This window comes from Euprymna scolopes, chromosome 3 (genome assembly GCF_053919585.1).
Source record: "Euprymna scolopes isolate OS-2025 chromosome 3, ASM5391958v1, whole genome shotgun sequence".
NCBI lineage: Eukaryota > Metazoa > Mollusca > Cephalopoda > Sepiida > Sepiolidae > Euprymna > Euprymna scolopes.
This window is the reverse complement of record NC_136484.1, coordinates 699,426-725,273: the sequence shown is the minus strand read 5'-3', so window position 1 is coordinate 725,273 and position 25,848 is coordinate 699,426. Positions and strand designations below refer to the sequence as shown.

Below are 25,848 nucleotides of genomic sequence, written 5' to 3'. Positions count from 1 at the left end.
CGACTCAATACAAGGGAGGTAACTCTTATAATTTACAGAGTTATCCTAGTGCTACTGCTACATCCTCTGCATTGAGAAAAGGTGTTTATTACATCATATATATAAACATATGTACAAATATATATATCATTTATTGTCTATTTGAATAGTATAAAGTCCTTGTATTTCTGGGGGACTCACTGTGTTCTTTTGGGTCGGCCCTCGGTTGTTATTTCTGGCTGTTGGGTCGATTCAATTGGTTGACTTGGGTTGTCTGATGGGATGTATCCATCGTTGATGTTAGATGGAGTTCTGGCCTCCAATGTGTCAGGGTACTGTTGGGATGGTGGTGTTATATTATCCCAACTGTTCTGTTGTGTGGGTGTGTTACACATGGTTTATCTCCGGGGATTATGTAGCTCTTGTAGATGTCGTCTGTTGCGTCTCAGCAATCTTCCATCACTGTGCATTTTGACGATGTAGCTGCGTGGTTGTTCGGTGCATTTCTTGATCACTGTCGCCGGTTGCCAGGTGTCATTTTCCTGTATGACAGACACTTTACTACCAACAATTAATTCCAGGAGGTCTTTTGCACTCTTGTTGTAGTGTCGTTGTTGTTTTTTGTTTTTGTCCCACAATCGTTCCCTGATCTCATTATCTTTTGGAGTATCTGTGTTTAACAGGGTTGGGAGTCTTGATCTTACTTTTCTATTGTATAGGATTTCTGCCGGGGATGGCAGATGGCTGTCAGGTGGGGTTGTTCTGAAGTATAGAAGAGCCATTTGACAATCCAATTTTGATTGTTTGGCTTTCGTAAATGTTCTCTTTATAGTTTGGACCATGCGTTCTATAAATCCATTTGTGGGTACCTGGGGCTTGATGTGGTACGAGTGAATTCCCATTTGGTGGCAAAGTTATGGAATTCGTTGGATACAAAGTACCTGGCATTATCCGTGTATAGCTTTTCAGGTATGCCATGAACGGCAAAGATTGCTTTGAAGTATTCGATACAACTGGTGCTAGTTACGTTTTTTAGTGTTTTAACGAATGGAATTTTGCTATATTGATTGGCAATCAGTAGGAACTGTTGACCATTAAATTAAAAAAATGTCAGCTGCAACGATCTGAAACGTCACGTTGCGTGTTCCTTGATGATCATTGTTTCCTTAGAGTTTTTTCTCTGATGCTCTCTGCAGATCTCACACGTCCTCACTAGTGTTTCTAAATCCTTGTGCATTCCTCTCCAGAATACACTGTTTTTTGCCCTCAGTTGACATTTCTCGATGCCTTGGTGTGCATCGTGAATTCTTTGTAGTATTGTATGTTGCATACTTTTCGGTATGACTATGGACTGTCCCTTCGTGACCATTCCATCCTGTACCAATAAGCAATCTTTTAGTGATCAGTAGTTTCTAATTACTTTTAGTGTGTTCTTTATGTCATCTGGCTATCCACTCAATATCACCTGTTTGAGGACTCTTAGTTCTTCGTCTTCCTTGGTTGCGTTTTGCAATTCTATTTGTTTCTGAGCTGTCATGTTTATGATGTATATTGTTAGGTTCAGCTCGATTTCCTTGCCTGAAGTAGGTTGGGTTCTTGATAAGTAATCTGGTATGCACATTTCCTTTCCAGGCTTGTATTTGATTTGCGTGTCATATGGTTGCAACCTTAGTAGCATCCTTTGTAGTCGGGGGTGGGGGTGCTTGTGAAATGTTCTTGTTTTGAATATTTTCTAAGGGTTTATGATCGGATTCGACCTGTATTTTTTTTTCCATATATATAGGTGTGGAATCTTTCGCATCCAAACACGACTGCTAGCAACTCTCTTTCTATGTTGGCATAGCGTGATCCAGTCTCGGTTAATCTTTTGCAAGCAAAGGCAATGACTTTGTTGTTGTTTATGAGTGCCGCTCCTAGTCCTAGCATGCTTGAATCGACTTGGATGACTGTTTCTGCATTAGGGTCAAAATAAGCTAAGCAAAATTTTTCATTGATTTGATCTTTTAGCATTTGGAAGGTTTTACTCTGTGTTTCATTCCACTGAAATTTCGCATCTTTTTTTAGTAGTGTTCTCAGCAGTGTTGTTTTAGAGCTGAGTTCCAGTATGAACTGACTTAGGTATTGTATCATACCTAGAAATTGTTGTAGGTCTTCGCGATTTGAGGGTGTAGGCTTTGCCTTAATTTTGTCGCATTTTTCTGGGTCTGGATGTGAGCCGTTTTCGTCCCAAATGAGGCCATAGAATTTTATTTGTTTTTGGCCTATTTTGCATTTTTCTTTGTTGAAGACGAGGCCATACCTTTTTATTTTTTTTTAATTCAATTTTCACCCCAAACAAGGCACAGTTCCACTTTGAAGCAGAGGGCTACTATTAGGGAATTAATTAGCGGGGTCATTATGAAGGGAGAAGAGTAGAAAGATGTTTGTTAACATTACACTTGAACTTCTGCATATCATTGCAGTTGGGAAAGCAGAATCCCGGAAGGGAGTTCCAAAGACCCGCAGTTCTGGGGAAGAAACTATTGGAGTAAAAGGCTTTCTTGCACCTAGGGATCTCCACTGTAAAGGGATGAGACTTAGTAGCTTGTCGGGTTTGTCGGGGGTAGTTACGTCGGGGAGATACAAGTGTTTGCAGTTCGTCAGAGCATTCACCATTAAAGTATTTGTAGAACAGGCAGAGGGATGCAACATCTCGTCGATGGGACAGAGGTTGAAGCCTAGATGACAGTTCAGGACCTATCAGGTTGGCGACTCTCTTTTGAACCCTGTCCAGGAGCGAGAGACAAGCAACAGATGCACCAGCCCAGATGTGACAACAGTACTCCATACATGGGCGAATGGTTGCCTTATAGAGGTATAGGATACTGGCAGGCGTAAGTAGTTTTCTAGCACGGTAGAGGGAGCCAACCTTCCTTGCAGCAGCCTTGGCAATGCTCTCAATGTATCTATTCTAGTTCATATTCCCTGTAAACGTTAGGCCGAGGAGTTTAAAAGAAGTACTTTCAGGCAATGTGTTCTTGGCCATTGCTATTGGTGGTAGAGAAGGTTTCTTGTAGTTATTGAAGGCGGGCTGTATCCATTGTCTTCCTGAGTCTTCTATTGTGCTCTTCCACTGTTTTCCCGTATATGCATATGTTATCCGATATTCCGATGGCTCCGCCGCAATTTTCTAGTATCTGGTCCATTTTTTGCTGGAATATGTCCTGAGATATCTTGAAACCAAACGGACATCTCAAATATTTATATCTGCCAAACAGAGTGTTGAAACAAGTGAGCAGACTCGATTCTTCATCTAGGTGCATAGCCCAATATCCATGTTTAGCATCTAGTTTTGTAAAATGCTTTGCACTGGCTAGTTTGTGGGAGATTTCTTCCAGGGTTGGGGTTTTGTGGTGCGTTCTTTTGATGTATTTGTTTAGTGGTTTTGGGTCTAGGCATATACATAGGGCACCATTTTTTTTTTCGGCTGCATGCAATTGCATTCACCCAGTCCGTTGGCTCCTTTACTTTTTCAATTACCCTGAAGTCTTACATTTTTTCTAGTTCTTATTTAAGTTCTTCCCTGAGGTGAACTGGGAATTTTCTGGGTGGTTGGACCACTGGTATTGCATTTTCAAGATATATCTTTTGAAGTCCTGGGAATTTCCCTATCCCTTGAAATCTATCCAGGTATTCTTTTGCTAGGTCTTCGATGTTCTGCATTTGTTTTAGAGTGTGCACTTTAGTAATACTGCAGTTGACAGTTACTAGGCCAAATCGTATGTATAGTCTTAGACCCAGTATTGTGGTGTCACTATCACATATAAAAAATTTAGCTTTGATGGTTGCTGAGTCCTTGTGTCTTATTTTTAGTATTATAGAACCATAGTGGGTTATTTTTGTCCCATTAACGGTCCACAGGGTAGTTAACTCTTGTTTTGGGTTTGTAGGGGTTATCTCCCTTAGTCCATTTTTTATTTTGTCCGGTTTCCGGTAGCCATTTTGTGGGTATATTTTATTATATATTCTGACGGGTAGGATATTTCTGTTTGCCCCTGTATCGACTTTCATTCGTATTTTATATCTTTTATTTTCTGTATCTTCGCAGTCTATATTGGCAAAAATTTCTTCGCGTTTGTCATTGTCCGCATTTACTGTGTATAAGTATATGTCATCGTCGTCTTGGTCAGATTCGTCGCCTTCTTTGGTTACTAAGTTTATTTTTTTCTTTCTGTAGCTTTGCTGCTGGTTAAATCCATTTGGGAGAGTTTGTTTCCTGGCTCTGTATGAGCTATTCTTCTGTCTTGATTTGGGAGTATTTTTTTGTTCTTCCAACCTTGTAGGTTCGTTAAACAGTACTGTTGAAAGTGGTGTAACCCATTACATCTCCTGCATGTTTTGTTGAAAGCATAATATTCTTCTTTCTTTTTTTTGTGAATCTTTCCACATCTCGTGCAGCAGCTGGGTTTGTTTTTTAGAGATACCTCGTGGTATTCTTCATGTTTCCCTTCATTGGCATCTTTGTACCGCGAATTGTCTTTTGTGGTGGCTTCGTACGCCCTGATGCTTTCTATGGCTGGTTTGAGAGTCAATTCTGGTTTAGCTATCAGCTTTCTTTTGTCTTTGTTGTTACTGAAGTCGCATCTGTCGGCTTTGGTTTTCAGTATGACTAGGTAGTCGTCCACCGTGTCTTCGTTCTGCTGCATTGACGAAAATTCCAAGCGCTCGACCCATTTGTATGGTTTTTAAATCATATGAGTTTCAACCACCATGAATATATTTTTGGATATTTCTTTTTGCTCGCTTGTGAGTTGGGCATTTTTTAATAGTTCGCGACCCTTTGGTCCGGTGCTCAGCAGGATGTAATTGTATTTCAATTTTCCTTCAACTTTGTTGATAATGAAGTATGAGGACATAAAGTCGACCCATTTGTTATATGCCTTGTGTTTATTTTCGTTCATCCAGTCCAGGACGGGCAGTGCAATGTTGGAAGACGCCATGTTGAATGCTCCTTTTTTTTTTTTCTTGTAGAAAATAGTGTACTCACTTTTTGTGATAGGCCTTTTTTTTCTTCTTCTTTTAGACGTCATTATTTTTTTATTTTATTTTTTTTGGTTGTTTGGTAACCGCTGCCACCATGCTCCGTTTTTTTTTGTTTTTTTTGCTTTTTTTTTTTGTTTTGTTTGAGGGTGTGGTGAAATCAGATGAACTCTCCCATCAGCATCCGTTGATTATCTCCCTTTACTACTTCCTGTACAGGCCCCCTCCCTTTACCCTGATTCCTCCTTTTTCGAGAGTCTCCTCGTGGTACGCAGGCTTCTCTCATGGACTCCTCATGTGAGGATTTAGTTCAATAAAGCCTACTTGAGCAGTTACTCCACTCTTTGCCTTATTCTGTTCTCGTTGGTCTCTCTTTTCATTACAATTTATTGAACTAAATCCTCTCCTCACTATGGAGAAATATTTAAAACCCGAACGGCTACATCTAGATCCCAGCCAATCCGACGCCGCAGATATCTGGACACATTGGAAAAAATCGTTTGCCATCTTTCTCGACGCTGCCGGTGAAACTCAACAAACTCCTCTGACTGACAGACTTAAATTCAGCCTCCTCGTTAATCTCGTCTCTCCAACTATCTTCAAAAATATTTCTGACGTGGACTGTTTTAATTCCGCGATGGACATACTGGACACCATTATTATACAGCCTAAAAATAGCATCTTTTGTAGGCATCTTTTGGCCACATGCCGTCAACAAACGGACGAAAGCATCGACCAATATTTACAGTCATTAAAAACCCTTGCCAAGGATTGTGAATTTTGTACCGTCTCGGAGATGCAAGCGAGAGATGAATACGTTCGAGACGCATTTATAAATGGAATTTTATCAAACTATCTTCGACAAAAACTCTTAGAGAATGGGTTGCTGGACTTAAAAGCCGCTTACAACCAGGCACTCGTTATGGAAACGGTTCAGAAACAATTAGCGTCCTATTCTCGAACGAATGCCGTAAGCGCGTCTACCCGAGCCGAGGAAACAAACGTCACCGTACACTCCACACCCGAACGGATAGTAGCCGCTGTCGCACGCTGTTACTTTTGTGGAAGAGGGAAGCACGACAGATCTGAGTGTCCCGCGCAAAACGCCGTCTGTAAGAACTGTAACAAAAAAGGGCATTTCGCACGTGTTTGCAAGTCGTCCGCCATCGTCGCCGCCGCTGCTATCAACCCCAGTAAGTCTATTATCGCTTCTCTCTCTACTCATAATTTTTCGGAAAGCCTGTCTCGATCGACATTATGTGGGAGAATAAGGGGTAAAACGGTAAAAATACTCATAGACACCGGAAGCACTGAAAACTTTATACACCCAGACCAAGTTAAGAAGCTGGGGCTCGCTATCTCACCAAGTACTGAACGAATCTTCATGGCAGCAGTTCCCATCCATCCAGTACCTTAGGACATTGTATAGTATCCCTCCGTTTGAAAGATAGAGAATACCATAAGGTGAGGCTTTCTGTTATGCCAGACTTGTGCTGTGATGTCATTCTCAGGCATGATTTTCTATGTCGACTTTCTTCAATAGAAATACCTTTTGGGGGATCACTTACTCCCCTTTCTGTGTGTGGACTGACTGCTATGAACAATATTGGCTATCCCTTCCTTTTTGCGAATCTAACTTCAGACTGACGTCCGGTAGCTATAAAATCCAGAAGACATAGCCTACCTGACTTGAAACTCATTCAGTTAGAAGTAAAACTTATGCTGAAAGAAGGCATTATAGAACCCTCGCAATCCCCTTGGCGAGCCCAAACACTAGTAATATCGCCTGAAAATCACAAGAAAAGACTCGTCGTTGACTATTCGCAGACAATAAACTGCTTTACATTATTGGATGCTTACCCCCTTCCGTGGATAGAGGACATGGTGAACGAGATTGCCAGCTACCAAGTATTTAGCACATTAGACCTGACAAGTGCTTATCATCAAGTTGCGATAAAACCCGAAGAGCGGAAATATACAGCTTTTGAAGCTGCTGGGTCCCCGTATCAGTTTCGTCGAATCCCTTTCGGAGTGACCAATGGTGTGGCGAGTTTCCAGCGAACGATGGATGACATGATAAAGCGTGAAAACCTTCTAGGTACTTACGCTTATATTGATAATGTCACTATATGTGGACGAAACCAGACGGACCATGACAATAATCTGAAAGGATTCCTGGATAGTGTGGCAAAGTATGGCTTAACTTTGAATGCAAGTAAATGCTACTATTCACTCGGCCACATGAATTTGCTTGGGTATAGCATAAGTAAAGGGTCAGTAAAACCCGACCCTGACAGACTTAAAGGATTGATGGACCTACCAGTACCAAAAAACCTCTCTTCCCTCCGTCAAGCGATGGGAATGTTCTCCCACTATTCAAGGTGGATACCCAATTTTTCTGAGAAATTACATCCCCTGACTAGAGTAACTAGTTTTCCCCTCTCTGAGAGACAGTCGGATGCTTTCTTCCACCTAAAAAAAGAAATTGCCAAATCCTCGCTGACTAGTATAGACTTGGACTCCCCCCTTGAAATTGAAACGGATGCTTTCGAACATGCTATTGCTGCTTCACTAACCCAAAACGGTCGGCCTGCAGCTTTCTTTTCAAGAACCCTAACGCCTACAGAACAAAAGCATTCCGCTGTGGAAAAAGAAGCCTATGCCATTGTAGAAGCGATCAGAAAATGGCGACACTTGCTACTCGGGAAGCATTTCAAGCTCATCAGCGACCAAAAATCTGTCTCCTTCATGCTAAACCCTAAAGGTAAAAGCAAAATAAAAAATGAGAAGATTACTAGGTGGAAGTTAGAGCTTGCCTGCTTCAGCTACGATATAGTGTATCGCCCCGGAAAACAAAACGCGGCCGCTGATGCACTGTCTCGAATTTGTTCATCCGCAAAAATGAATAACAAATTGTTCGATCTACACAGGAGCTTATGTCACCCTGGAGTGACCCGAATGCTGCATTTCATTCGAAGTAAGAACTTGCCCTACTCGGTGGAAGACATAAGGGCTATGACTAGGTTTTGCCAGGTGTGTTCCGAGATAAAACCAAGATTTATTAAAGTGTCCTTCCAACCACTCATAAAGGCGAGCAAACCGTTCGAGAGACTAAGTATGGATTTCAAAGGACCTCTACCTTCCAACTCTCGTAACAGGTACATACTGACCGTTGTGGATGAATATTCTCATTTCCCATTCGCCTACTCTTGTGCAGACGTCTCGGCGGCTACGGTAAAGAAGTATTTGGCCAACCTATTCTCCGTTTTTGGAAATCCATCTTTTGTGCACTCTGACCGGGGCACGGCCTTTATGTTGGATGAACTAAAGGAATTCCTAAATTCCCGGCGAATTGCCACTAGCAGAACTACTGCCTTCAATCGTCAAGGTAATGGTCAAGTGGAAAGATACAATGGAATTATCTGGCAAACTGTGAACTTAGCACTGCGGTCAAATAATCTTCATGTTAGTAGTTGGGAAAAAATTCTAGACGTGGCCCTCCATTGTATACGTTCATTGCTCTCCACTGCTACTAATTATACCCCTCACGAACGCATGTGTACCTTCCCAAGAAAATCGTCTACAGGGGAATCTATACCGACATGGATGACAAAATCTAAATCTGCTCTCCTGAAGCGACACGTGCTCGGTAGTAAATATGAGCCCTCGGTGGAAACAGTGGAGATCCTGGATGTGAATCCAAACTATGCCCACGTACGGCTTAATAATGGAAGAGAAACTTCTGCATCTCTTCGTCATATTGCTCCCTTAGCAGAAGAAGCAATTCATTCCCAGCCACTTCGGGAATTAGATTCCACCATTGCTGACCCACCATGTGCTCTGCCAAATGACCAACCCAACATACTCCCTTCGACACTCGAGGAACCTGAACACCTTTCTATGGTAAACCCTACTGACACCGCTAACTCTATTGTAGAGAATCTCGCTCCTCCTTGTCCTCAATCAACCTTCCAAGACGATAATTTGAGGCCCTCTCCGATCCTATATGATGCAACCAATCCGTGACGCTCCTCTAGAGTTCGTCGGAAACCTCGGTACCTAGATGAAAATTACCAACCTTGAACTCTTTTTATCTTTCTCTTTGTTTCCTATTTCAGCCGAAATAGACTACTGCAGCGACCTGGTCCCTGAGAAGCTGACTGACCTGGACTTTCCCTGAGCGGCGGAGAATGTGGTGAAATCAGATGAACTCTCCCATCAGCATCCATTGATTATCTCCCTTTTCCTACTTCCTGTACAGCCCCCCTCCCTTTACCCTGATTCCTCCTTTTTCGAGAGTCTCCTCGTGGTACGCACGCTTCTCTCATGGACTCCTCATGTGAGGATTTAGTTCAATAAAGCCCACTTGAGCAGTTACTCCTCTTTTTGCCTTATTCTGTTCTCGTTGGTCACTCTTTCATTACAGAGGGAAAAGTTGTTTTGTTTTTTGTTTTTTGTAGAAAATAGTGTACTCACTTTTTGTGATCGGCCATTTTTCTTCTTCTTTTGGACGTCGTTATTTTTTTATTTTTTTTTTTAGGGGGGGGGTTGTTTGGTATCCGCTGCCACCATGAAATACGACGTTACGTATATAATTGTAATGAATACAATTAAGACACGGGTTAAAAAGATTAACTGCTTTATTCGGCCATCTTGGAGGAACCACCACTACCTGTACGACTCAATACAAGGGAGGTAATTCTTATAATTTACAGCGTTATCCTACTCTTTCAAACATTTTCATAACTTTTTTTTTCACGTGTACAAATATTTTTCCCCCTTTAGGAAATTAACTTTAGTCTCTAATCTTTCAAATGCAATCAAAAAGTAGTCGGAAACTTACAAAAAAATTATCATAAATCGGCTTTCAAAACTAGGTCCCCCTATTTTTGCCCGTACCTGTAAGCTAGAATCGGATTCTAGCTTATAGTAGCCAACTCATATATGAATATACATTTTCAGTTTTAATTTTACTACCATATATTAGAGTAAATATAATAATCTATAGAGAACTCTCTCTATAATAATAAAAAATGATCTGCATGAATGAAATTATCGCATTAAAGCGTATCTTACGACCGGGCAACGCCGGGTGGCTTGCTAGTAATTAATTAAAACAGAAACGATTATTCAGAACCTGCCCTGCCCAGTCAGCTGACAGACTCGCAGAAAGCGTTTGTGAACATCGGGGGGGGGACATAGCTTGAATTTAGCCTTATTAATTTCATTTCTAATTATTGAAATAATCAGCACATTTTTTTTACGGAATCGTTTGCTTTCTTTGTTCGTTATTTTTCGTTTTCTGCGAACCTGATTTCTAGTTGCCATTTTGAATTTGATTTGACCCTTTTTACACCTAACAGATTTTCATACGAAATCAGATTAAAAATAAAGTAAGTATCAATTTGTGTATCCCTTTCGTTTACAATGATTAAAAAAAGTGTGCTCTTTTTATTTTTTATTTTTTGTAGACACGCATATTAACTAATTCAAGCCTGGTCAACATAAATGGAAGGCCGTTCCATTAATGCCATGTAACGTCGGAGACGTTGCAGGAAAAAGAACGATAGTGACAGTTAGACGGTAGACGACTATTACGCAGATAGTTATTTTCTGTTTCAGTTCTCGGGTATTTGGCAAAGAAGCCAACAAACGTCTAATTTAATAATAATAATAATATCGCAGTTTAGATAAACCAAAATATGAGGAAAATACTGGGACATATTCGTAAGAATGCAATTTGATTGGCTATTGAAATTGATGTAATTATTGTAATTTTTTTTTTTAATTAAATTATTGTTAAAGAATTATTTGATTATTAATTACTTAATGTTATTAAATACAGATAGGAGACATGATATAATTGTCAAATTTCTAACAATATTTAGTGAGGTCAATTTCGCAAATTGATATTTACCTTATATTTTGCTATTTTAATTGTGTTTGTTTATCGTGTCTTAATGCGTTGTAGGGAATCGTCTGTTTGGTGTATGTATGCATGTGTTATATTGATTTAAAGCTGAAAAAGTTTTAAATGTAACCTAGTTGGTGTTGAATTGTTGCAATGTTTTGTGTAATACTTATTTGCATTAATATGCTGTCTAAGTTGCGTTTACTTTGATACTTGTGTTTTACATTTTGGTTTTCTCTTTTGTTGTGCAGCCTTATCTGGCGGTTTTCTTGGTTGAAGTGGTGTGAGCTATTCTATTGATGTGTGTATGTGAGAAAATGGGCTTTGAAATTGATGTGTGTATTTATTAAGTTCATTTGTATTAACTCGATGGACATCTTTGTCTTAGCGTCGCCATTATTGACTGTCGCAGCTGCTGCTGTTTTTCTGGTTTATCATGTAAATATAGAAGGATATGCAAATATAACAATGCCCCCCCCAGATCTCGATCATATTTACATGATAAAATCTTTGAAACACGCGGGGCTGTACCCTTGGCGTTCTTGCTAAGATTAATACTGATAGAAAAAAGTTCACAGTGCGGCGGCGGGTATTGATAGCAGATGGGGCAGTTTCACAGTACGGCAGCGGGTACTGGCTGCTGATGGGGCGGGTTCACAGTACGGCAGCGGGTACTGGCTGCTGATGGGGCGGGTTCACAGTACGGCGGGTATAGTTGTTGATAGAATGGTGTTCACAATGCGGTTCACAGTAGTTGGTGGCAACGGTGGTGCCTACTTGTTGTTGATGGAACGAGTTGATAGCGTGGCACACATTAGCGTCTCTCCTTGTTTGTTGAGAGGATTAACGTTTTCATAATTAAATTGTCTAAGTCTTTGTTCTCCTTGCCGCATGCTTCTGACACCAGTGTTATATTATAAATAAAGTGTATGGTGGCGACGGCAGTAGCGTCGCCTACTTGTTGTTGATAGAGCGGTGTTCACCACGTGGTTCACAGTAGTTGGTGGCGAGGGCGGCAGTGGTGGTGCCTACTTGTTGTTGTTTCCGTGTGGAGAAATTGATGGATGATGCGCATGAAAGTGGGTTTAACGTCGGGGGGGGGGGAATCCGACAGAGCCGATAATTATCCCATGCTGGGCAACTTGCTGTGACTCTGGGCAACTGACTTTTTTGTCGCAACGGCTACTGTTTTTATAATGGTGTCGCAGATGTAGTTAAAGACAAAGGGAAAATTGATAATTAGCTTATATTTTGCTATTTTAATTGTGTTTGTTTATTGTGTCTTAATGTGTTGTAGGGAATCGTCTGTTTGGTGTATGTATGCATGTGTTATATCGATTCAAAGCTGAAAAAGTTTTATATTTAACCTAGTTGGTGTTGAATTGTTGCAATGTTTTGTGTAATACTTATTTGCATTAATATGCTGTCTAAGTTGCGTTTACTTCAATGCTTGTGTTTTACATTTTGGTTTTCTCTTTTGTTGTGCAGCCTTATCTGGCGGTTTTCTTGGTTGAAGTGATGTGCGAGCTATTCTATTGATGTGTGTATGTGAGAGAATGGGCTTTAAAATTGATGTGTGTATTTATTGAGTTCATTTGTATTAACTCGATGGACATCTTTGTCTTAGCGTCGCCATTATTGACTGTTGCAGCTGCTGCTGTTTTTCTGGTTTATCATGTAAATATAGAGGGATATGCAAATCTAACATATTTTAAATGTAAGTTTATAGTAATAGGAAAACAGAATGTTTGTGAATATTTTAGAGTTCTTGTAAAAACAAGGGAGGATTCATTAGTTGAGATATTGAAGAAGTCAGACTCGATAGTTTAAGAGCTGTGCATTACAGGGGTCAGAAAATCGTAATAAAAACTTCTCTGCTCAATTAAATAAATTATATTTCATTAAAAGTTGTTAATAAGAGTCAGTGTTCTTTGTTTTTATATTAAAAAGTAATTTCAGTGAGTAAGATTAAGAATATTTTTGTGATTGTTGTTTCAAATGGGCAGACGGCAATGTTTGTGTGTGTGTGTGTGTGTGTGTGTGTGTGTGTGTGTATTGCACTTAGTAAGTGTGAGTATGCATGAATTGACATACCAGCAGACACAAGGTTTAATGGAAGGGCGCAATGGCGGCAGTCTGTGGATTTCAGCTCAACTGGCTTATTGAAAAAAATCTGACATTTTAAGCTATCGAACTGGCTCTCAGAAAGACTATTTTAAATAAATTCAGAAAGTTTTTCTTTTCACCTTAAAAATGATGTTTAAAAAGGCGACTTTTATAGGTTTTAGAGTCCGTTGAAAACGAATATCACATTTAAATCTGAGGCAAATGATTAGTTTTCCAGATATTAAGACCTTGTTTTTTTCCAGTGTATTACTTAATTAATTTTAGTGGTTGCCGATATATTTTTGGCTGAGAATGCTGTATGCCTTCCAAAAGTCCTATAGATGATGGACCCTGACAGAATAAATGTTTTGGTACCTGTGCATCTATGTTATGGTGCTAAAATAATAACGCTATTATTCAGAAACCCACTCAAACCATATGGAGTAGGGGGTGTTTTGTAACTATTGTGTACTTTCACCTAACAATTCAATCAACAAAAATATAGTAAAAGTTGAATTTAACTTGAAAATACTAGTGGAACAGCTGGAAATATCCAAATTGCATTACAAGTATGCACATTATCTACCTTTGCCTAAAATTTATAAAAAGAAAATCATGACGAAAATGTATCACTTTGTAACAAAAATATCTGGAAAACTACTTGCCAGATTCATATTTTCATATGATATTCATTTTCAACAGATCCGGAAACCTTTAAAAGTCGTCTATTTAAAAGTGAGTGTTAAGGTGGAAAAAAATTAACAAAATACCAATAAATAATATTTTATTTAATATAATTATTTTACATATGGCCACATGCAAATATAGAGTACTTTTGATACTTCCTCGTTATTAGAGGGAAATTTGAAAATAGACATATCGAGTTTCAAGTAAAAATAAGTATCTACTTAATTGTCCTGTCGCAATAATGAACGTATCCAAGAATTACAAAAAACGATTGGGTAGAAAATTATTAATGAAATAGTTTTCAAAGAAAATTTGCAAAAATTGAACGTTTTGCTTTAAAGATAAACAAAAAAGGTCGTATCGTAACAGGGGAGGTAATTATTTTATGAAAACATTTGAAATCTTAGGCTAATTCCAAGCTATCAGTTACTTTCCTTGTTTTTTTTATGTCACATGGCCCTATAAATATAGTGGTTGTTTTTTGATAAAGCTTGAAAATTCTTGTTTTATGTAATAATACAGTAATATTTAAGTAATTATAACATGGCAATTATGGAGATAACATTGTTTTTAGTTAAAATTGACATATATATTAAGTAGGTTTTTTGTAGAAATTGGTTTTTTTACTTCCAAATTTTGGTCTAATGAAGAAGAAACACCTTAATTTTTGCCAGGAAAGTATTATAGTAATCTAATATTTTTTAAAAGTGTATTTAATTATAAATTTTCAAATGTATCTATTTCAAAATACTCCTCATAGTAGATGTCTGTCTCTTAACTGTACTCTATTCTGTGATGTCAGCAAGTTGCATAACTTTAATGTAAGGACCTTTTATCTACATTGGCCATGCTTGAATATTAATATATGTGTTTGCAGATTTTCTTTTGCATTACATGTCTCTGATATTGTCTACCTAACAAATTTCTGTAATTTAATTGGTGTAACCAATTTATTTTTAGTGTTTATTTATAATTAGCAGGGGGTGCCTATCATTTCTGTCATGAAATGTAGTTAAATATGGTATTTTAATTCGTGCAGATTTCATATTTTATTAGCATAAAGTTAATTCTCTATCAATTATTTCATATACTGTTCCCAATATATAGTGATGATTTGAAAAGTAAAAAAACTATAACTTAGGTGCCATCAGTAAGAATCGAAACTGAAACCAAAATTTATAGCACTCCAATCTGAGACATTATGGAATCAGGCATTGTCAGTTGGATAGGAAATAACTAAACATAAATTAAGATTAATGTACAAATGTGTGTGTATATATATATATATATATATATATATATATATATATATATATATATATATATATGTGTGTGTGTGTTTGTGCATGTATAGAAAAGCAGTTTAAGTTGACTTTGCTAATTTCTCATTTTTTTCAATTTGGATCTCTTACCAACTATTTCAACTGGGTATAGACCAATGAAAAATGCAATAATTTGGCCATCTTGCATGGTCTTGCAACATACCTACTCAGAGGAGATATAGTTTTAAAGACTGGAAACAGGCAGATAGACATAATGGATTTTATAAATAAGATTAAACATATTTTAAAAACTAAATTACTGAAAAATCTTTATGATGTACATACCTGTTATGGAACAAAGATGTCATATTCCAAAATGCATGTCATTTTAATGATTTTCAGCAATTTTAATAAGAAATTGTAGTCATTACAAGGTTGATTTTGATCTTGATAGTTCGATCTGGGTTGTTTTACCTAGCAGGCTTTCATTTGAAATCATATTAAAATGGAGAACTGTTGCCACCTCTGGTGGGGGGGGGTTCAGAGCTTCCTTTCCTGCCTCAACAGATTACAAAACCAACTTTGAAATTTTGTGGGTCATACTTTTTCTTCTCTCTGCTGTCTTTTTCTCATAGCAGAGTCATTGCAAGTATCTCTCTGTTCTATCATAATTTTGTGACAAGTGCTCGACTGAGCCTTACTCTGTGGTTCCCCAATAAGGCATTCAGTACATCTTATACACTCAACTTCTTGTTCAGCAAGATTTGACAAGACTAGATTGTCTATATGCATTAAATCCGGGCACCCTGTTTCAGGTAGCAGAAAATGTTCTAGCATCATCCAAAGATAGGAGAATTCTTTCTCTTCTCCTATGAGACCCACCCTTAGTAAATTCAACAATTCTTTGTTATAACAAAATAAAACAGTATTTTTCAAGCAAAAAATACTCTCTTTTAATTGCATGTGTTTAAATGTAAAATATTTTTTATCATTTGGAAAAGAAAATACAGTCACCTTTGTTTTAATTTTTATAGATACCTTAGCAAGTTTTTTAGAATTGAAACTATAGGAACTATCATGACTACTATAACAGTGTTTCGCTTGTGGTTCAAACACATGGGCACAAAATAAACCACATGAGTGTGGCACACAAAAATCAATGTTGATTTGGCATTTTCATAGTAACATGACATCTAGGCCATTTCCTTTTGACCTTTTAATTTTCTCTTGTTTCTTTCTGTTCTCCTTTTTTACCTTGACACAACAATGAATAGATGCAGCTCACATTGTTTTAGCTATTTCCTTTTTATTACATATTTTTTAAAAATTGTTGGAATTCTAACTAACAAGTAAGGGAGTAGAGAGAAAAAAACATTTAAAACTGCTACAAAATAAGCTTGTTGCTTACAAGCAATTTTTCCTTGTAAACAGAACAAGCTGGTAATGTAGATGAATCCAACACATGTTTTCTGTCTAAAAACTAAAGGACACAACTGCAAAGACTAATGTTTGCTCCATAAATTCACACAAAAACTTTTGCCAGTACACATGTATACATACTCGAGGTAAGATGACTTAATATCATCATGAACGGTAATGGTCTGTCATAAACAATTCAATTAATTCTCTAACACATTATCAAACTTATCAGGACTACATCTAAATACCTGGTACACATGCATCCACAATGAACATATCCAGAACCTACTTTCTCATATATGTACACCCACACACTCGCTTTATGTCCTTTTCCAATGTTCATAAATGAATATATTGTTGTATACATTGTAACTCAGTATTTTATTGTCCCATTTTGATAGCGGAGTCAAAGAACACATATATATCCTCTACAAGATTGATGGTCCCGACGTTCCCTCCATAAATTCATACAATTGAATAAAAAAACTTTGCCTTCCCTGTGAATTTTTCACATTTGACAGATCCATACCCATGACCACCTCCGGTTAGGCAAACTGTCTGAAATCCGCAATGTTTCGAGTGATGTATGCTTCACCATACTCTATAACTTTCAAACCGTACTATCCACCTGACCTTGATTCATGTAGGTTTTCATTCATATCGACTCTATACACAGACCTCTACAGCCACTCTACAATGGACCATACCTAGTGTTGAAACACTCTGATAAATACTTTGTCATTGACCACAATGATAAACGTGACTTAATCGCATTAGATCACATTAAACCAACCTTTTTTAGAAAGCTTATATGATTTAGTGTTTCCTGATACTAGTTTTTCTGATTCAGAACATATCATTTTTCCCAGCCAAGATCTAATCCTCATGCCTGATCCAGATTCCGTCATTACACCTGCTTTTCAATACCTCATAATGACGCTGACTTGCACCTTCTAGCTCCTTCTGTTAAACCCACTACTCAGTTGCATCCTTCAGTTTTCAGATGGAAAACATGTTAAATTCGTCTATGTTACCAGTTTGTCCAGTTTACAAGCAAGATTGCTTGTAAGTAATGGACCCATTTTGTTGCAGGTTTTAAATGTTGTTTTATCCCTACTCCTTTACTTGTCAGTAAGAATTTCAACAATTTTAAGAAATAATATGTAATAAAAAGGAAATGCTTAAAATAAAGTCCTTACTTGTGTACATTCAAAAATATTCTAATTAAGGATATTTTTTTTAATGTACACAAGTTAGAATTTTATTTTTCGCTTTATTACTAAATAATACTCTGGAAACTATTATCAATAAAATTATATGAAATATTTTATTGCAATTATATTAATATTGGTAAAAATATTGACTCAACAATGATTAATTAAATGATATTAGTTGTGAAAATAATTTTTCTGTTCACGTGTATGAGTGGTACTCCCTATATTTTTCTATTTGTGTGTTCTTTTAATTTTTCAGTAGATTATTATCAAATGGGGAGATTATCAAATAAAATGAATAATCAATATTTAAATATTTGTACGGTGTGCTCATTTGCTAATGCAGCATTCTAGTAAATCGATCACCCATTTTGGAACCACTCGACATTTATAGGCTAAATTTATCGAATTTAGCCTTTTTAAATAGTTTGGCTTTTTAAAAGATTTCCCTCTAAATTTGTCTTTTTCTGACTATTTTATATACATATTTATGGTTATCTTCAAGTTTTGTCACCCAACATTTATAAAGGTTTTGTTCAGACAAATTACCTTTCATTTTCTTCTCAAATTAGTTTTAATTCAAAATCAAGTTTTGTCACCTTACATTTACAATTTTGAAATTAACAGTAAAACTCATTAGTATACTTATATGTGTGCACAATTTCTAATACAATAAATCGATCCCCTATCTTGGAACTACATGAGGAGAAAATGCACATCTTTTTATATAAATGATTTTACATTTATCAGTCTAAGAGAATTAATGGTCAACATGTGTTAGCGTACTGGTGCGCATTGCTTTTAAGCGATTTACCTTTTAAAAGTTGATTATTAGGGGTATTCGGATCTGTATTGTTTTCCCTAGTAATGGGTTCAAAATACTGAAATGTTCATTAAAATTGGTTGATTCTCTGCATTTTTTGTGAATTTTAAGTGAAGTAAAGGGTCAAAATGTTTACAAATTTTGTGAATCTGCTATTCCTTTTACACATACCTATCATATATGCTAAAAAAATGTGGTGTGATTTTTAAAACTTTTAGATTTATGAAATTGTACTATTTTGCTTAAATGATGTTAAATTTTATGGTTGTTGCCAGTGCATTTTTAGAGGCATAGAAATTTTGGTTAAAAAAAGCTTTCAAACTTGTATTAGATCAAAAATTATCAATTTATTTTTGTTTTATCAGAATTACACGCCCATGTCAGCATGATTAAAAATAAAATGGACGAATGATGACTATGTAGAGATATAGGAGCCTCTCAATTAAGCTACATATATATGTTATATTTCGAATTGTAAATGTGTTTAATGATATTATTTTTCTTTTACATTAACACAATAATCCTAATTTAACAAAGCTGGCATATGTTCCATCTTTTTTTCTAAATTGTGATAAGATTTACTCTTGATTAATATAGTATTTGGAAGAGTCCATCAATGGGTAGGTAACGGTTCTATAACAGTAAATGAGAAACCATTTCTAGTTACAATCTATTTAGTATTATGCATTTAATCTTAAGACTATGCTTTAAATGTTTATATATTCTGAAAAAATCGCCAACTTTCGTTGTATACATTGTCTTTAATTAGCCATTTAAGCTTATGTGCACATTTCAAACATGTTTGTAAGATTACAAATGTAAAACTTAATGTGAAATAGTTTCTCACTTATTAATGATTAACAAAGCAAATAGATTAAACAAAACAACCCACACCTTAGTGGGTCCTATGTCTTTACATAGTCATCATTCGTCCATGCATAGAGTATTGTTGTCGCATCTGTTCTTTTGTATTTTCACACTTAGACAAGACCCAAGAATATGTCTCTAAATAGTTAATAACGATGTGTGTTCATAAGATTAGAATTTTAAATCGAAATGGTTCCTTATTTACTAATATTTAAATAAAAACAACAAAATAAAAGAATATTCATGCCTGTAGACAATTTATATTTACAGATAATTCTGATGTAAAAAACTTTTCGTTTTTTTGGTATTCTACAATATTTATCTGCATTAAATAGATCTACATTTTTATGAAGTATGAAAACTTATACAAGAAAAGGACCTTGCTGCTGTGAAGTGTGTCAATCTTCGTTTCCCAGCAATTTAAGAAGTCATAGAAATACTCACTAAAGAGAAACATTGAAAGTACAACCACTTCTGATGATAAAACAGCAGAGACTAGAGTGTAAGGAAAATTATTTTAAGTAAGAATAGCTTTAATTTAAGCACTTTGTAGAACACCTTCGTAAGAAAAAGGAACTGTAAGCCAAGCCAAATTATTGCACATATTTAAAGCAATTATACATATAATTATTTTTTTACTATAATAATTAAATACCTACAGACACCAGTGTTTCATCCTTTCGAGAATCTTCAGTGCAGGGTGTCACGATTAATACCAGTCGAACGATTTGAACCCCACAACACGAGACATCTCTGGCTCGATTAGCGGAGACCCAATCCATTTGGCTACCATTAACTGCGTGAAATAACGTTGAATTTAAACATCTTAATTTAAATGTTCATTTACGTCAGTCAGAGAGTGATCTAATCGTTATAGGATGATCTATGCATGAGAGCTAAATTGACCAGCTTTAATTCAACTTAAAGTGCTCAACGATAAGAAACGAATTTCTTAAAGGGGCTGTCATAATTATTTTTTACTATAATAATTAAATACCTACAGACACTAGTGTTTCATCCTTTCAGGAATCTTCAGTGCAGAGTTTCACGATTAATACCAGTCGAACGATTTGAACCCCGCAACACGAGACATCTCTGGTTCGATTAGCAGAGACCCAATCCATTCGCCTACCATTAACCGCGTGAAATATATATATATATACAGATACTCAAATAAAGTTCAATTAAATCAACACTTAGCTTTGGTCTTCGCTTTCAAAAGATAGTTGTTTCAAAGTAAGTTCATCATATTCAAAAACTTTGGTAATAACGCTTCCTTTTTAAAGTGCTGTCTTTCCTTTAGAAAGAGTTTGTTTTTTGTTGAAATAATTTTTTAGATATATATATATTGACTTTAAAACATCTTATTTAATACAAGAGAAGACAGTTTTTAATTTCAACCAATAGAAAACGTCATTTTAATTATTCATAAATTTAATATGAGTGACAAATTGTTCTTTTATTTATATCTTATAATTTTATTTTAGACAATTATGTTGAAGGTATATACTGATTTTTAACAAGAGAAAGCTGACAAGACTGTTAAGATATGCACACTTGAAAGTACAAGTTTTTATGTTACAATATTTATTTGTACATATTCAATAAGTGTTTGTTGACATTGTACTTTATTCTTGGACATCAGTAGATTACGTGATTTGAGTGGAACAACCTTTTATTTACGTTAATCACACTTGAATGCTTAGCTAATTTAATATCACTTAAATTAAAATGGTGCTCATAGTTTGAATACCCTTAAAATAAAGTATATTGTATGTTACATATGAAACTGATTCTTTACTCTAAATTCTGAAAAACATGTTTTCCTCCTTTCAGTATTCCATGATCTTCCATTTGGTGACTACTGGTCATCTTCTGCAGTGAATAAGTTAGCATTTTCATGAAGTGTGAAGAATCATACTAGAGAAAGACGTTACTGCTGTGAAGTGCGTGAATCTTGATTTACCAACAATTTAAGAAAAGTCACAGAAACACACTCTGATGTGAAAATACATACAGTCTCAACATGTTTACTACTTAAATAAAGTAATTGAACAATAGCTATGAACACACTTGCTGAAGAGAAGACTTATTCTCTTGAGCTATGTAAGCTTAAAAGTAAAAACAATTAGATCAGCATTTTTATGAAGTTAAGAAATATATTTTCCCGTATTCCACAAACTTATGAGCTACTTTAGCTCACTCTATGAGCGTTTTGAATATAATGTCAAACTGTAAATAGATGCACACCAATTGTGTATATATATTTTATCCTATTCATGAAGTAAAAAATGCATTTTACTATATTGCACAAGCTTATCAGCTACTGAAGCTTATTCTAGAACAGTTTTGAATATGACATTAAAATACACCAATTGTACAGTTTTTACAGTTTGGATTTGAAGTAGTTATACAATTGAAAAAAAAAACTATTTTCCATTTCATAAAATAATTTGAGAATCGTCATGGAAACACTTGCTGAAAAGAAACCTTGTTCCTTTGAGATGTGCAAGCTTGAAAGTACAAGCACATCTAATGTTAAAACAGTAGAGATAAGCGAGAAAGCATATTCCTGTGAAGTATGTGGTTCTTCTTTTAAAGATAGTCATCACCTAAAACAACACATGCGAACACATAGTGGAGAGAAACCATATTCTTGTGAAGTGTGTGGTTCTGCGTTTACATTTAAACATCATCTAAAAGAACACATACGAACACACACTGGTGAGAAACCATATTCTTGTGAAGTTTGTGACTCAGGGTTTACACAGGTTTCTGCATTACAACGACACAAAAGGATTCATACTGGAGAGAAACCTTATTCATGCTCAGAATGTGGGTCGGCATTTTCACGGAAGTCAAGCTTAAAGCAGCACATGTTTAAACATTCTGGAGAAAAACCATTTCATTGTCAAGTGTGTGGATCCAGGTTTATGAGAGATTTTGATCTAATACGACACATACGAACACACACTGGTGAAAAACCTTTTGCTTGTAATGAATGCAGTTCTGCATTTGCAGACAGTTCTAGCTTTAAGCAACATTTAAGAACACACACTGGTGAAAAACCATATTGTTGTGAGGTGTGTGAGTCTTCGTTTACAAATAAGCATCACTTAAAACAACACATACGAACACATACTGGCGAAAAGCCATATATTTGTAAAGTCTGCGGATCAGGATTTTCACAAATTGCACATTTACAGAGACATAATCGATCTCATACTGGAGAGAAACCATATTGTTGTAACATATGTGGAGCAAAGTTTTCCTACGATGTAACCTTTAAACGACATATGAAAACACATAGTGGAGAAAAGCCTTATTCTTGTGAATTATGTGAATCTTCATTTACTGATAGTCATTACTTGAAACAACATATTCGAACTCATACTGGAGAAAAACGTTACCGATGCGAATTATGTGAATCTTCGTTTGTAAATAATTTTCTTTTAAGACGACATGTGCGAACACACACTGGAGAAAAACCATATTCTTGTCAAATCTGTGGATCGCAATTTTCAGATGATGCTAATTGCAAGCGGCACATGTTTACACACACTCAAGAGAAGCCATATTCCTGTGAAGTGTGTGGCTCCTGTTTTACAAATAATCAACACTTAAAACAACATATGAGAACTCACACTGGGGAAAAACCTTATAAATGTAAAGTTTGTGGATCAGCCTTTTCACAGATCTCACACTTGCAAAGACACAGCCGAACACACACTGGAGAGAAACCTTTTCGTTGTGAAGTATGTGGTGCTAAATTTTCAGACGATTTCTACTGCAAACAGCACATTCGAACACACAGTGGAGAAAAACCTTTTCCTTGTGACATATGTAGTTCTGCATTTACAAGCAATTACCTTTTAAAACGACACATGCGAACACACACTGGTGAAAAACCCTATACATGTGAAGTATGTGGTTATGCTTTTTCTAATAAGCATCACCTGAAAGACCACATACGAACACACACAGGAGAAAAACCTTATTCTTGTGAAGTGTGCGGTTCCGGATTCACCCAGCTTTCTCATTTAAAGAAACACAAGCGAATACACACTGGAGAGAAACCATATTCTTGTGAATTATGTGAGGCTGCGTTTATAGATAAGTCAAAGTTGACAGTACATATGCGACGGCATACAGGAGATAAACCTCATTGTTGTGAACTTTGTGGATCAACATTTATAACAAAATCAGAATTAGGTGTACATTTGCGTACACATATTCCCAAAGAATAATCACTAAAAATTATAAAAAGAAGTACTCTAATCTAATGCACAGTCCTAGAAACTCAAAAGGAGCCAATCAGCCTAAAAAGAAGTATATTATATCAAAAGTCAATTTCACCATTATAGCAACCATAAAGGCCACATTTTTTCGTTTTATCTTTATATTCTTTGTTAAAGAACAACTGTTTATCAAGGTTTGAAGCCACTTGAGGATAATAGTTAATGAATTTGTCATGTTGATGGTAAAGTAACATCGCGAGGATTAGTAATGATAGAATGTAAATGGTCCAAATTTAAGAAGACAACTTAAGAATTTGATTATGTTTCTAAATTTTTGTGAAGAGGATTGAATTTGTATTATTTGAATTATTTGGACTACTGTTCTACTCTTGTGGGTTCGTTTTACAATATTTCAGAGGCTGTACCTCCAACCTTCTTTAGATGTATCTTGTTGCCAATTTGAATCATAATTATATCAAGTTAAGCTTCAGGAGGTAGCACCTTGATTGCTAAAACCTAATTTAAGTAAAGTAAAAAAAACCTGTGTTTGTAAAGTAAAATAAAAATACACCAAATTCTTGTCAAGTTTGTGAATAATTTACGAATACATTAAAGTAAGGTATGAAAATAAAATGCTTTTATTTACCAGAAATCTACACCTTAGAAATGACTAATCAAAATTGAGTTTTCATACCATTGCAGTCTAATGAAAAAAAAGCTTAAGAAATACATGGAAACAATCTATGGAAGACCAATCTCTTGTGAAACATCATAGCAGCATCAAAGGAAACATATCTAATGGTTCTCGTCTTATTTGTTATCTATCATACCTCCTCTCCTATACTTAGATGCATTCTGCTTCAAAATACTTGGGTATAAAGAGCATTTATACTCATCCCTATTCATGTATTTCCCTTATTGAATTAATGATTATTAAATCTATATGCACTAGTATATACTTTTGTATTGTCAATTTTTCTCTGTTTATATATATGAGTCTCTCGATCTAGGAAAACGTTCTAAAGTATATTTTAAATAGTGTGAAAATCCTTATTCTTATCAAATTTATGGCTCGTCATTCATAATATCGAATATAAATTCAAATCAAAATGAAAGCAAGTGTTAAGTCCCGGATGGAGCCATTTGATCGCTCAAAACAAACTAAAGTAAAATATAAAAATAAATCATATTTTGTCAAGTTCGTAATCTTTTATGAACACATTAAAGTAATGTATGACAATAAAGTGTGTTCAAATTTCCCCCATGGACCTGTACATTCCCGGAAGTCTATAAGAAGTCAATCAATATTAACGATTTTTATGCGATTACAGCCTAATGACCAAACTCTTAAAAATAATTGGAAACAATTCCTGGAAGACCAAGCTGTAGCAAAACATTGTAGCAGCATTAAAGGGAACAACTTCTATTGTTAAAATAGCTTTCGGATATAAATTTGAATCGTAATGAAATTACCTGTTATCATTGTAACAACTGGTTTTCAGAGTACTCTAAGCATTGTGGGTTCTTGAGGAATGTTCTACTACAAATTGTAGGAGCCTTAAACCTATTTTATTTCTAGTCATATTACTATTATGAATTATTACTATATATATATATATATATATATATATATATATATATATATATATACTTATTATTGTACATATTATCTATTAGGTAAAATTAAGTTCCCCTATTGTGTTAAATTCTATACTAGATTTACTTAGTAATTGATTGAGGCCCAGCATATATGCTGCTTTTTTAAGGCATCTTATCCATTCTTATATATTTATAATTTTTTTACTTCATCCTATAATCTTAGATGATTTGACTTTTCTACCCAGATATAATCAGCCATACCTGACTTTTTCCATCTCTATTCTTATTACGGCTTTTCCCTATCTTAAAAATTCAGAATAGTTTACTAGAATATTTGATTATCTATGTATCTCATATAGAGATCAAGTATAAGCCACAGGAACGAGGGTCCCAATACTTCGATGAACTTCGACTGAAGTAAAATGAAACAAAGAGAAATAAATATACTGGTTGTAATAAGAGAAACTGGCCTAATATAAATGAATTTTAAGAAATGAAACAATCCTTAGAAGACAAATACAGATAGTAGGCATAAAGGGAACAACGGTTATCATTAAAATAGCACTCACATATAAATTCAAATCGTAATGAAATCAAGTGTTAAGTCGAGGATAGAGTCGTTAGATCTCTTAAAATTGACTGAAGTAAAATATAAAAATAAATCATATTCTTGTCAAGTTTGTGAATCACACTGAAGTAAATTTTAAACAAAGGAGAGAACTTG

At 35.6% G+C, this 25,848-nt stretch overlaps 2 protein-coding genes across 3 annotated transcripts; both read left to right on the top strand.

The window, feature by feature from the left end:
• The first annotated feature begins 5,410 nt into the window (after positions 1-5,410).
• Positions 5,411-6,415, top strand: LOC145252557 (uncharacterized). The gene has a single exon (XM_080112117.1). The coding sequence runs from the start codon at positions 5,411-5,413 to the stop codon at positions 6,413-6,415; it is 1,005 nt and encodes a 334-aa protein (XP_079968243.1).
• Positions 6,416-10,195: 3,780 nt separating this feature from the next.
• LOC145252706 (uncharacterized) lies at positions 10,196-25,016 on the top strand. 2 transcript variants are annotated; one of them, XM_080112537.1, is made up of 2 exons: positions 10,196-10,391; positions 21,124-25,016. In XM_080112537.1, exon 2 carries the CDS (start codon positions 21,753-21,755, stop codon positions 23,532-23,534), a length of 1,782 nt encoding a protein of 593 aa, XP_079968663.1. In that variant the 5' UTR covers positions 10,196-10,391; positions 21,124-21,752; the 3' UTR covers positions 23,535-25,016. The 2 variants fall into 2 exon arrangements, with proteins under 2 accessions (XP_079968663.1, XP_079968672.1); XM_080112546.1 differs by lacking the exon at positions 10,196-10,391 and adding an exon at positions 10,625-10,760.
• The last annotated feature ends 832 nt before the right edge of the window (positions 25,017-25,848 follow it).

What these genes read in the sequence shown, in the direction of transcription:
- LOC145252557 (XM_080112117.1), top strand. Translation starts at nt 5,411, where the DNA reads ATGGAGAAATATTTAAAACCCGAACGGCTACATCTAGATCCCAGCCAA.
- LOC145252706 (XM_080112537.1), top strand. Translation starts at nt 21,753, where the DNA reads ATGGAAACACTTGCTGAAAAGAAACCTTGTTCCTTTGAGATGTGCAAG.